Source organism: Opisthorchis viverrini (genome assembly GCF_000715545.1).
Source record: "Opisthorchis viverrini unplaced genomic scaffold opera_v5_441, whole genome shotgun sequence".
NCBI classification, from domain to species: Eukaryota; Metazoa; Platyhelminthes; class Trematoda; order Opisthorchiida; family Opisthorchiidae; genus Opisthorchis; species Opisthorchis viverrini.
This window is the reverse complement of record NW_008752104.1, coordinates 156,907-169,785: the sequence shown is the minus strand read 5'-3', so window position 1 is coordinate 169,785 and position 12,879 is coordinate 156,907. Positions and strand designations below refer to the sequence as shown.

General features: G+C 46.2%; 1 protein-coding gene across 1 annotated transcript; it reads left to right on the top strand.

Annotated features, from left to right (window-relative positions):
- Positions 1 to 12,098: 12,098 nt before the first annotated feature.
- T265_11088 (hypothetical protein) lies at positions 12,099 to 12,670 on the top strand (the record flags this gene model as incomplete). Its single annotated transcript, XM_009177651.1, has 4 exons — positions 12,099 to 12,143; positions 12,188 to 12,320; positions 12,358 to 12,478; positions 12,517 to 12,670. The coding sequence occupies 4 exons, from the start codon at positions 12,141 to 12,143 to the stop codon at positions 12,668 to 12,670; spliced, it is 411 nt and encodes a 136-aa protein (XP_009175915.1).
- Between the last annotated feature and the right edge of the window lie 209 nt (positions 12,671 to 12,879).

The window sequence follows — 12,879 nt, the reverse complement described above, 5'->3', positions numbered from 1 at the left end:
GTTCTGTTTTAGCCCACCACTTTCAAAGCGTAATGATCGTATCTTGTCTCGCCTGCTATGCACCTAATAAGGAAGGAGGAGTCCTTGTAATTTTGGTTCCCTACTCATGCCGCCTCAGGCGTGACCTAGTCTACATCGGATAACACCCACTGTTTGTCGGCGCTCCTTTTCTACAAAATTCACAGTACCCGCGATCTACACCGGTCATGATCATGCCTGAGGATATGCCATCCACTAATTGGGAATGAGCGTTATTACCACTATCTTTTCTGGCTGTCACGCTTTGGTGACCGGATAGTCTAGGAACTACCACGACCTGGCACTTATAAACAATTTAGTAGCATTTGCTTTTGTTCAATTCATTCAGCGTTTAGGTACGCTCGCAGTGCCTGTAAAAACAGACCTGTAAAACATGATTTTCTACAGGCTGTTTTTTAGTTTATGCGGACGTTTCTCCACTACCTTGAAGTGATTGGATGAGTACAGTGCGTCATCTGCCCTTAGAAGTGATAGTTGACAATGCCGATTTACCCGCATCTCACATTTATTTATTATTGCTAATGCTTGCTAGCCTTTAGCCCGATTTCAGCGAGCCTAGTTTGCTACTGCGCCTCCAATAAAGCTCTTGAGCTTACCACAATACTTCTGCAGCTTGGTGATCCTTAAATATTTCGAAGCTACATTACTTTTACAGAAACTGAGGTATGAGGCAATCTGCATTGCAACAGTTTTATTTGCATCAACGGTAAGTTTCGCAAGTGTTTTTACTTCCGTTTCATCCACGATGTTCTCAACGGTTGACATGTTTATCCCAATCGAGACGAAGTAAGTTTACGAGTAGCGTGACAGCCAAAAGTTATCTTCTGGTCGGAGTATTACAGGAATCTCTGAGCAGGCAAAACACACTCTGGGATGGGTCTCTATATGGTTAACTTTTTGCAAAACATACGTTTACGTAATATACAAGCTTCCACAGCAAATATTCATCCACAACAATCAATCCATTTAGATTATAAAAGCGCAAGTGAGAAAAGCAGGCTCACATGTAAGGCAGCCACGCGCTCATAAGGTTGGTCACAAAATTGCTGGATGACCTTAAGGTCAAATGACTGAAGTGGCAAAGAAGAACAAACGTCAGTTCACGTGCACGTACTAAACACAAATGTGGAACAAGTGTTAAAGATGAGGACTAAAGGAACGTGGGAAATTTCAAATGCCAAAGTGATGTCAAAGTCTAGGAACCGCTACTTCCTAACGGGCTTCAAATAACATTCACTCGAGGCGAGTGGGACACAAGAGAGCAAAACATGTGTTGATTACGAGTTCATGGGCTCACGGGTTCACGGATCGATACACAGAATCGAGGCTATTGCCCAAGTTTCCCGGGTCGGTTTTTTTCTTGTCGCTCAGCGGCTATCGTTCTTCTGAAAGGCGCAAGTGAAAAAAGGGTGTAGCACTGCTCTCCAGAGCGGGGCAGTATGCACGCCAGCGCGAGGATCCGCATAAATAAGTGTCTAATAGTGCTTTAAACTGGGTTCTGCAAGGAGCGTGGACAACCGTCGGAGGAAGGTCATCCCACGCAGCTACTACCCGAAATGAGGAAAAATGCCGCCTGATGAACGTGTGTGCTCTGAGCTTGAAAATCTTCTTACTATGTCCCCGCAGTGTGTGTTTGGTGGTTCAACGGTAAAAATCCGTTGGCCAAGCTTTGTTCAAACAGGGCATAAGTAAGAATTAGGTCCCCTTGGAGGCGTCGGTACTCCAGAGGAAAGGGATCAAGCATCGCGATACGCGTTTCGTAGTCAACGGATTTGAGGCCGGCAACCATTCTCGTTGCGGCTCGCTGGGCTCTCTCAATGAGGGTGACGTCTTTCGTGCGTCCTGATGGACAACTTGGTTGGCGTATTCCAGGAGCGTTCTGACGTAGGCCCCATGGAGAATTCGGAAGTCCATGCGAGTGATACGGGAGAAGGTGCGTCGGACCCTCCGTAAAGTGGCGAATGCATTTTGGGCCGAATTATCATGGTGCAGTGAGAAGGACAAGTTTTAGGGGATTTAGATGCCCAAATCCTTTTTGGCGTCTACCCTCATGATGTTTTCTGGTCCTTTCTCACCATGCATAACAAAGGCATTGGCTAAGCCTCCTCCGAACGACATATGAACGCACTTTTCGTCATTCGGAGGAAGGTGCTAGTCCAATGACCACTGCTTTGCTGCGTCCACATCGATTTGGGGGGCACTGTCATTGATATTCCATGACTTCAAGTCGTCCGTAAAAAGTAGACATGGAGCTGTGAGAACATCTGGGAGGTCGTTGCCGCAGATCAGAAACAGCACTGGTCCCAGGACGGAGCCTTGAGGAACTCCAGTGGAGACCGGCGCTGGAAAAGAGCTGGTCGACCCTATTCTTACTCGGATGATAAGTCAGATGGAAATGCCTTGATCCAGTAAAGGATTTTCCCTTAAATCCTGTTAGACTCGAGTTTGTGGGGCGGTAGGAACCTATCAAGTGATTTTGAGGAGCCGAAAAATCTGGCATCCGATATGGGTCCTTCGTCTGTGGATTGGGTTAAGCTGTCCATAAACACGAGCATGTTTGTTGGGCAAGGATGGTTTGGGAGAAATTCGTATTGAGATGGAGATGTCAGATTGCTGGAAGTAAGGTGATCTAGGATAGCTCGCTTCAGAATGCGCTCCACCACCTTGCATGGCACGCCAGTAAGGCTTATAGGCCTGTAGTTGCCAGGCGATAATCTGTCAAAAGTTCTGTAGATTGGCGTGACAATCGCATCCTTCCAAGCAGAGGGCAGGCGGCCTTCGGCACGCGACTGACGAAACACCAGGTATAAATGATTTGCCAGTGTAGACGACATTTCCTTCAGCGTACTTGGATGAGCCTCGTCGGGCCCCACCGCGCAGAATGGGTTGAACTTAAGCAAGAGTTGGCGAATGTCATCCACCGTGAAGACCAAGTCGTAGTTGCGCCTTGACACGAGCGGATGTGACGAGGACGCGAAGACTGAATTTAGACATTCACAGTGTTCTCTGTAAACCTCAGATACCACTGTTGGGTCCCTCGTAGTTTCTCCGTTCCTGTTTCTCAAGGAGAACGCGGATGATTTGTTTCTGCGGCGATGCTTCATGTATTTGAACTATACGCTTTTGTTTTTCCGAGCGAGATCTAGGATGGTGGCTTGTTTTCGTATATTCCATTGGCGGATTTTTTATTTACAGCGGTTCCGCATTTTACCAAATGCCAAATCATCTTCTGTAGCACCTGCAGTCAATTTTTGAAAAAAAGGTTAGGACATTTGTTCCAGAGGTCGCTAAATCCTTTTTGGCAGCTTGCGACTCGTCCAAGCACGTGCTGGTTTTTTGGGACGAACGTCGCGTCAGCCTCGTGTACTTTCTGGATAATAGTCTTATATAATGCTTCCACTGGAGCTGGTCTCAGTGTAACTTGTTTAAAAAAGATGCGCATTTCTGAGAAGTCTGCATGGCGGACTTCTGGCTCAATAGCAGATGAAATCAGATGTCAGTACACAGTGGTCGCTATGTCCAAGTAGAGCATTAATTGGTACCTGATCAATGAAGTGTCTTTCGTTGGTATTGACCAAATCCAGGGGGATGGCAGTTGCCCTGCGTGGTATCCGGTGGGTGCAACGACATGGTGAGTCTTAGTCATCTGTCGAACGGCTTCAATCGGCACTGCTGAAAAAAGTCCGCTTGATTCGACGCGCTGGAGCTCCATTTAGGAGGCCTTTGGAGCGTTTAAGTAACCTACCAGGGGGGATGAGTAAGGTGTTAGTTGGAAGAGAGTTTCTCAAGTGTTCGTATGAGGAATTAATCATCTTCAGGCGGACTCGAGTGGTTACGGTGGCCCACACCGAGAAGGAGAGAGTCAGACCCGCGCGGCGGGACGTGGACCCACAGTAATTCGCAAAAAGATGAAGGAGTGATTTCAGAGAGGACAATTGGGATTGGTAGGGCCGCATATAAGTACAGAGCAACAGCCCTCCTTGTTCTGAGTAAGCTCGAAAAATAGAGTAACCGTCTATCGAGATCTCCGCGACAGAGACATCTGTTGTGAGCCGGATCTCTGTAAAAGCGATTATAGACTGTTGTTTAAGGCAAGTTGACTGTTTAACATTGCCGAGTTTTTTTAAAGGCTGAAGCAGTCTGCGGACAAGCATTCCAGCACTGTCTCTGCTGCCTTCGAGGGTGATGAGCCGAAAGCTGAGTGACCAGGGAGGTTGTGCGCCGGGTTTGAGTTCCAGGCTTTAAGGAGGCCTCTGGAGCGGTATCATCCGCTTCCTGTCTTCGTGGTTTCTGGGGATGCTCTTCGCTTGCAGGGTTTTTCGCCTTGTGAGAGCCCGGTTTGTTCGGGCCTTTTAGCTTTGAGGGACGTAGTTACTCCCGTGGGGAAAATTTTGAACATTGCTGTTTGTAGCTGATCAGAAATGCCTTTTTGGCGACCAGATTTGCTGTTGTGGTTTGACCGGGAAAGTGTCTCTGTGAGGCCCCGAGCGCTGGTTGGCGGCACCAAAAAGCAATACTTTTGGTGGCGCTCCCAAGAGGCTCGCCTTCGCGGGGACTGCACCTTGAAGCCAGCCAGCAGTTTTCTAATCTGGCGAATCCTATAGGGCTTGTTTGGCTGCAGTCGCTTTTCTTTCGTAATGTGTGGACACCCGATCTGCCAGCGATTAGAGAGGCTAACTGGATGTACGAGGGATTTTTCGGTCGGTTGTAGTCAAGTTTATGGCTTTAGCTGTCGGGTTTTTGGCGACGGTTGTGTCCACAAGCAGAGAAGCCGTTTTTGACGGAGTGGAGCTGAAAATTGGCCTCGCTGCTTGTTCCCGCACATCTGACTCGGTCCAGTCCAGAGACTTCGGCTTTGGTAAGAAGTTCATGGCTGCACCCGTGTCATTTGTTACAAGGATAATCGCCGATAGCTCCACGTAATTTGGGCGCTGCTTTCATGTGGGTTTGCCTCCTCCAGGGGGCATCATTGCCTTTGGTGGATGAGAGGTCTGTGGTTGTCGAATAAAAACCGCTGTCCGGAGGCGCAGCTCGTTGAGCCGGCATGAGTTCGGGAGCACAATCGGCTTGACCATGAGTTTGGGGTCGGCTGGACTGGCGCCAAGTGGAAGCCTGTTTCATGAGGGCGATCCTCAGATATACGCCTGAACATTAGCTAGGTCTTTTGAATGCTGCTAGCCAGCTCCAGGATGTTGTGTACGGCAGATGGAGAGGAGAGAGTGACTAGAAGCCCCAGTGTTCGCTTGCTTCAATTGTGGCGTAACCATTCTGCTTGCGGCGACTGGCGATCAGGCCAAGTGAAGACGCTGCAAAGGCACGACTGTGCTAGCTTCGCTGGCGTGATTTTTCCGGAGAATGACCCCCAGATTATCAATCTGCTCTCTCTTAAGTGCCTGTCCACTAGAGATGCTGCAGTGGTCTTTATAGCCGCGTCAGAGAGCTGTATGACTTTCTTCGCAGCCAGTGGACCCGCATGGATAGCGTGAGGTTCTCATTCAGCGAACAATGTTCTCTATCAACTTCCGTCTGTGTTGCTGCATTCTTTGTGTTTGAACCCTCCAGCGCCTTAAAAAGAAGCTCCAATTTTGCGTCGAATATACCAATCAGAGCGGAGTACGGATATCGGTCTTTCTGAATCTGCAGTGGGCGTTGTGTACCGCTTTTGGGGCGCTCTTCTTAGCCGCGGTGTGCATTGCACCCCCAATGTAGAGACAGCTGGCGCAGGCAAACAGGTCAGGAGAGTTAGCTGATCGGCTTACCTGGTCGTCCTGTAAACCTATGCATTTCTAGCGCCACCAGAGCTTGCATGTGCGGCATTGCGTACCGCGTTTTACGTTCGACGGGCAGCCATTGCGCCTCCATCTGTTGTGGTGTATCGATGGCTGCAGAGGGCAATCGGTATAAATCGATGCCACGGATAAGACTGGATGCAAGTTATCGATCGATGGCTGCAGAGGGCAATCGGTATAAATCGATGCCACGGATAAGACTGGATGCAAGTTATCGTAGAGTGATAAAATTCAACAATGACTCGTGTGTACGCTGTGAACAGATTGAAAAGCGAAAAAATTCTTTCACAAATTTACACAAGGGAAAAAGGAAACCGATTTCGAATGTATCGCGCGCACAAGTAAAGCAGCAGGTGCAAGGATCAGGCCACAGACCGACTCTTAGGTGAGTGTCACAAAATGAGGTGTAGGTGCAAAACCGGAACAACTAAACGGGAAGTCACAAACATTAAGAAGGAATGAATCGACAGCTAGACGGCCATAGAGGGGCCAGTGTTGCTCCTATTCTCAATGGTAAACTAACCGGCCGAGAGACTGAGTACAGACCGATCAGATTTACCAACGTCTCATTCAGTGCGGTGGAATGATGGTCTGCAACTTCCAGAAAATTCTTGATGGCTTTCCTCAACATCTTATTATCTGCCCTGGGCCAAAATTAACAAATTAGCAAAGGTGTTCTACCCGGTGGAATGCTGCTTAACAGAACAAAATCCTGCGAAAGCTCGCTCAGGCTTCGAATCTGGATCAGTTGATTACTTGGGAGCTTTAGGTAGAGGTGAGGAAAAGATGGGGACCGGATGACTCAAGGATTGTTGTCCCATAGAAACCGCCTTCTGGCGCGGCACTCTCCCCGCGGTCCATTTTTCGTTTGTGAACAACGTAAGTAGAACCAGTTGTCCGATAATGTTCTTCTCCACATTTCAGTTTGTGCTATCGGTGAGCGGTTGGAGGTGTGCGATATTTCATCCCTAGTGCTAAACATCATGCATCAATTCTGCTTGTGTCTTGATCTTATGGAATATAATCTTGGACAAAGCTGCAACAATTGTTGATCCGAGTGTCTCACTGGGGGATTAAGCTGGTTATCCAGTGCTCCGCTACTGCCCGGAAATTCCTGTCGCTTCTTCAGTACTGGAGTGGGGGACATTACTACAATACAGGCTCCGTTTTTTCATGCTTTGTATATCCTGAAGCAGGATGCGGTGGTAAAGCCTTACTACTACAAATTAGGAAGGATGTGACAAAATTCAAGGCAGTTCAGTATGTGATAACACGAGGCTATGGCAGTGGATTGCTCTAGTACAGAGGAAAACACAGGTGTTTAGGCCCACTAAACCTCATCAGACGTAGAACTCACGGTGGCTCAATCAAGACGGATCAAATAAACAACGGGTGCTTTAGCATTTAAATTGGCCAGATGACCTAGCAGAACTTTCAAATCACGATCAGTGCTCTACGAATAGTTTGTTATGCAAACCGGGTAACATACTTGGAAAACAAAATTTAATCTGCAATTGCTGATGTGCCATCTTTCACCGCAGTTATACTCATCTTGAGCCTGGCATTTTCCCAAATGCTTGTATAATTTGGTTTGCTTAGGGAGAATAGATGAACTAAAAAATAAAATACATTTTATTGGTATGTGACGCTTCCTAATTTGATGGAAGATGCATCTGTTTGCGCCTTACCATATGTTCTATGCCTCAGGGTACTGCATACCTGGCGTTTTCAATTTCTTTCTCAAGTTCCTTCCTTTCGCCGGTCAAAATGAATGTTGCGCAGTATGGCAGTCTGGTTTTGTGAAATGTGTTTTGTGAGTGATTCCCCCAGATAGGAGGTCTGTGTAACCTCGCTCCATGCAGTCATAATTCTTCTAACGTAACATGTTAAATCGATGTACATTTCCGTTGCTGGTAGGTCAAGGAAACCCCCGGGTGTTGGTCCGTTATCTCGGTTCAATTGTAAATTTTTCATCGCAATTCTCGGTGGCACCGTCAGTGCGACGACAAGTAAATTTCACCTACCTCAATCGGTCTTACATAGCTTCTAAGCAGTGCCAAATAAATCCAAACTGAATGGTCTCCAGTTGATTTTTGCATTATCTGGTCAGCCAGGTTGAAATATTAGCGGCTTATTGACCTCACTTTCTCGATTGGTTCTTTGGGTGAGTTTAATCAAATAGTTCTGTTCCCCTGGGGTTGCTGGGGTGTTTCGTTCCTTGTTGTCTGGTTTTATTAAGGGCGAATTTCAGAAAGTAATCTTGGGATACCCAAACCTACTGAGACCCGCAAATCTAACCGAAATCCCAGCAGAAAGCCATTATTTGAGCCGAAAAGGTCAGCTGCCAGTTAGATGCTTACGCGGTCATTCAGTTCAGCAACGGTTGACAGTACTGAGCATTCAGTCGGCCCATAGAAGCTCGGTTGACGATGCTGTGTTGGTCAACACCAATCGGATAGCCAGGATCGAGATCAAAAATACAATTTACGTACCGCGAGGCCTCTCTTAACCTTTGTACTATTCAGTTCAAAATGATGTTGTCATGCTATTTATTGACGCGTTTTCTTCCAACACTAAACAACTAGAGCACGAACTGCAGTCAACTACAAGAAATTGGTGACTTCCAAACCTATGCGATGGCGAATGATCAAAGTTTTTCACAGAAACTCAGAATTCAATGTTTGAATTCCACATCAGATAGAAACACCGTCTACTCGACTGCCAAAGCCATTGCGGGGGTCTAATATGAACCTGATTAAGTTTTAATCTCGGTGCAAACGTCATGAAGACATTATCAGAAGTAAACTGGTGTACAGTGGTAATGCCTCGAGAGTGCATATATTGCTCAGAAAACTTGGCACAACTGGACAGACACGTTGTTTTAAATTCGCCTGTCAGGGAACACGCGAGACCCTGGTCTGATGAAAAGTAAACAACCCCCAGCAAAAGTCTGCTGGTTTTTTCCTCGTTTAATATTCGCTAATGATATATAGAGCCGGTAATTAAATGAGCATAAAGTCTACCTCAATTATGCTAGCAGAGTCTTTCTTCAGTTTGTGCAATTCAAGTTATCTACGGAATGCAAGTTCACGTCTAATTTTCAAATGTCGCCTTTAGTCACATTCAGAAAAATGATCTCACAACGAGGCTGTTGAACAAAATAAGAAAGCGGCCGGAAGTAACACTGCAAATTACTACTCATAAGTGCCAGTCTCTGCTGAATCTTATATGCAACAGGGCTAGGTTGAAACCACCACTATCCAACCCAGATTTCAGTGGTTTGATTTCGTTTCAATTGATTAGCTGATTGATCAGCCCATTCTTGTAGCTTTCTTTCTTTGATCCTACTGGTCCGTTGCTTGTCGTTAGGACGTTCGGTTTACCTTGCAGTTCAGCGTCCCGCAAAAATGTAATTGCTTAGTTCGTAGCAGCCGATGTACACGGTCACTATTGACGTGATCATTGATCATTTTTGAGTGCAGCACGATGACACGGCAACCGCTTGCTCCGTTTTTGTTCTGTTGTTTGTTTTACTCTTATCCTCATTGAACGGATGCCTTTCCCCATTTGTGTGCCATGTACTCTGCCGGCAGGCTTGTGCTTCTGGTTGTGTGTTCCAGTTTCAATTTTTTCCAGTCTGGTCGAAATAGTTTGTCATCATCACTACATTAAAATGTATAAATTTTCCTTGTATTCAGGCTCCTTGGTTTTGAATGTTGGAGAGAGCGTTATTCCATGGTTTTGTAAATGTCTCTCAGTCAAGTCAGTTAATCAATCAATGCAAACGATAAATACATCAGAACCGCTCAAACCCATAGGCCACCAGAAACAAGATAATTACACAATCGATGGACTTTGGACTACATGGAAAACTGAACATCCTAACGACAACCAACGGACCAGTAAGGTCAAAGAAAGAAAGCTAGAAAACAGGATGTTAAATCAACCAATCAAGTAGAGCGAAGCCAGACAGCAAGCGAGAAAGAAGCGGCCCAATTACAATCACGGAACAGAAATACTGAAACGAAGCTACCCAACGAACAATCCAGATACAAGTGAATTACATCAAAACGTAACTCGTGTTCCAAGCCAATTTATCAAATAATGCGGGTAAATAACAATCACTTCATAGGTGTTAGAGGTTGTTTAAAAACTGAGTTTGGTGCAGGCAAAATAGGTTAAGTTTGCCAGTTAATTCTCACGATAGCACTTTGAATAGCAATGAAACACTCGCAAGCGAACCGCCAATTTCGACGAACAGAACGACAACTACAACATGTACCCTAGCTACCTGCATTCCACATCGCCAGTGGAATTTTGTTGAAGGAAGGCGAGTCAGAGAATGCAGACGACCTTTTCAAAGGTTTTTCCGAGACAACAGAAATGTTCTCCCAGTAGTTTTGGCATGTAGGAAAGTAAATGCGAAGCTGACGACTTTTGTGGCTCAAGAAGCACTTGGATACATACCCGGGCCGCCAACTGCCCTCAGGCAGTCCTTTCGTCGCTTGTCACAACAGTATGCCCGGAAGGATATCCGCTGCGCTTCGGGTGTCTCAGCACAGTTCCCTCTAAATACGCGCACAGACACCCTATGCAACCTGCTTAAGACCACCTCTCAGATGCTTCGACCGGAAATAAATTCAGCGCCAGCCAGACTTTTGAGATGTCACTGGACGGTTACCGGTCTCACGCACAGGAAGCACGTCCAGTAATTATTTATTAAGATACCTAATACTTATTCACTGTTTAGCCAGGGGTATTTTGCTTCCATTCTGAGGTGGTACACGAAAGCTCCCAAAGGTTATTGCTTGTGTACCTATCCCTCCACCCACCTACATGACTGTACAGCTCACCGCCACCCACTAGATCACGAGGCCCATCTTTTTTCCTACACGCACAAATCACGCAACGCAATCGTGACTCACTTAACTACAAAGTTCACAGTCACTCACTAGATCACGGAACTCGTCTTTTTCCCACACTTACAAATCACGACACACAAGGGTGACCCATCTGACATTGACTGTCTTCGTGTAGTAATAGGTCATTTTCTGACACACACGCAAACGCACGTACGTATAGGAAAACAACACATCAACACGACACAACTCAAAAGAGCTAGCACGTCGCCTAAATCGGAGTCTAGCTGCTCAGGAATTATGGCGCCCCACTTACGGACAGCAGGAAATACATGTGGTTGCTACAACTGTGAAGAAAATACGAAACCTGCAAACGGGATTTATCAACTTGTATTTACAATACAATAAGTCCCTTGTTCATACATATACCTACTGTGATCATTTTATCTAACAAGGCTGTCGTTGTTAGTGCTCCCCGTTTTCTATCCATTGGAGTGGTCTGGCTACCCAATAAGTTGGTTTGCCAGGGGTGTGTGGCAAAGAAGTAAAAACAGTAACGCTAGGTTGGGTGTACAAAAATAAAGAGACCGGATGGAACAGACTCACTAAGAATTGTTCTCTTTAAAATAGTTCGTCGTTGGCCCAGGTCAGCGATTAAACAATAATCCAATTATGTTGGTCCAGAGGTCTTCTTCTGAACAGTTCCCACATATAATAGATTCCGAAGATGGTCTGAAATGTTTTGGTACCAGAGTTAGTACATGAGACTCGCGAATGACCGCTACAAGCGCGAGCGAATTCTGAAGACAGAGTCGAAGCACGTGACCACGCTTGTATTCTGTGAAATTGTACAAGTGCGCGTCTTTGTAGTTTTTCGTACTCAAACAAAAAACGGTTATGCAATTGATGAAATACGTAGTGTTATAATGGAAGTAAAATAAAGGTACAAAACGCCACACCATATAAACAATCGTCGGGTAACTGTAGAGCATTAACACTCGCACCTATGTTGAGCAGGAATTTTTCCAGGCTCAGAAAGGGTGTCCCACACCTTTAGCAACACTGCATTAGGGACCCAATTGGAATCAGTTTTATATTAGTCACTGAGCTGCTAGGCCCACTTCTTGTCTCCAAAAATATAAAGGGCGGTGCCATATGTCCTATTGACCTTTCTTTCAGGTGGACCAAAGCCACTGAACGGCAAGAACGCAACCGGCTGGGGCCGTGTATGGAAACGCCTCGATTTCGCGTGCCTCTCCGGAATTCCGGGGATCTGCGGCTGTGTTTAAGCCCAAGCCTCTACATCTGGTCGTTATCGTGATATTGACTCCGTGTGGCTCTTGACCAATCACCGATCAGAATTAGCGCTGGATCCGCTGCCAAGGTCACTGTACCTGCTTCACTATTTAAGGTCCCACGCTTGCTCGACTCCCCGTACAGTTGTCATGCCGAAATGGTAAGCGTCAGTTCAGCTCACTCCTAACGTTAACTGTTGAACAGGCGTCTGGGATAAAATGCAGTGAATCTTGTATTGATGCTTACAATGACTTGAAGTTCCGGAAGGATTGTCGGTATATACTGTTCCATATTTTTGATGACAAAGAAATCCGTGTGTGCCACAAGGCCGAACGAAGTTAGCTTATAACTTCAAAACCATGCATTCAGTATAGGCGCCACTTATGATGATTTTATTCGGGACCTGATTGCTGCAAGAGCCAAGGGAGAGGCGAGATACGCAGTTTTCGATTATGAAGCTCCCGGGAAGTTACCCAGCTTAATTTTCATCACCTGGTAAGGCTTCGATCTTCACTGATGTTATTCTATTCCAGGACACCAAGTGATCTTGACATCCGGGCGAAAATGATTTACGCTGCATCGAAGGACGCCATAAAGGGGAAACTCGTTGGTCTAAAAAATTATCTGGATGCTCATGACCTTGAGGATCTCAGAGAGGAGGAATTATACAAGCGCTGCCATCCTTAAACAGTACGTTTTTATATGTTTTCACTCTGGAAAACTACCCAATACGGCTGTTTCTCCCACCTGCTTGGGCAACAGGTGGCGGTACTTGGTCGCAAAGGGAATCAGCCACCACCAACAACCCGTTATTCTCCCCACAACTCATTCGCACTCACTGAGGCCCTTCGTTAAGTCGTTCCTGTTGAGACTGATCGTCTCGCTGTGCCTTCGAA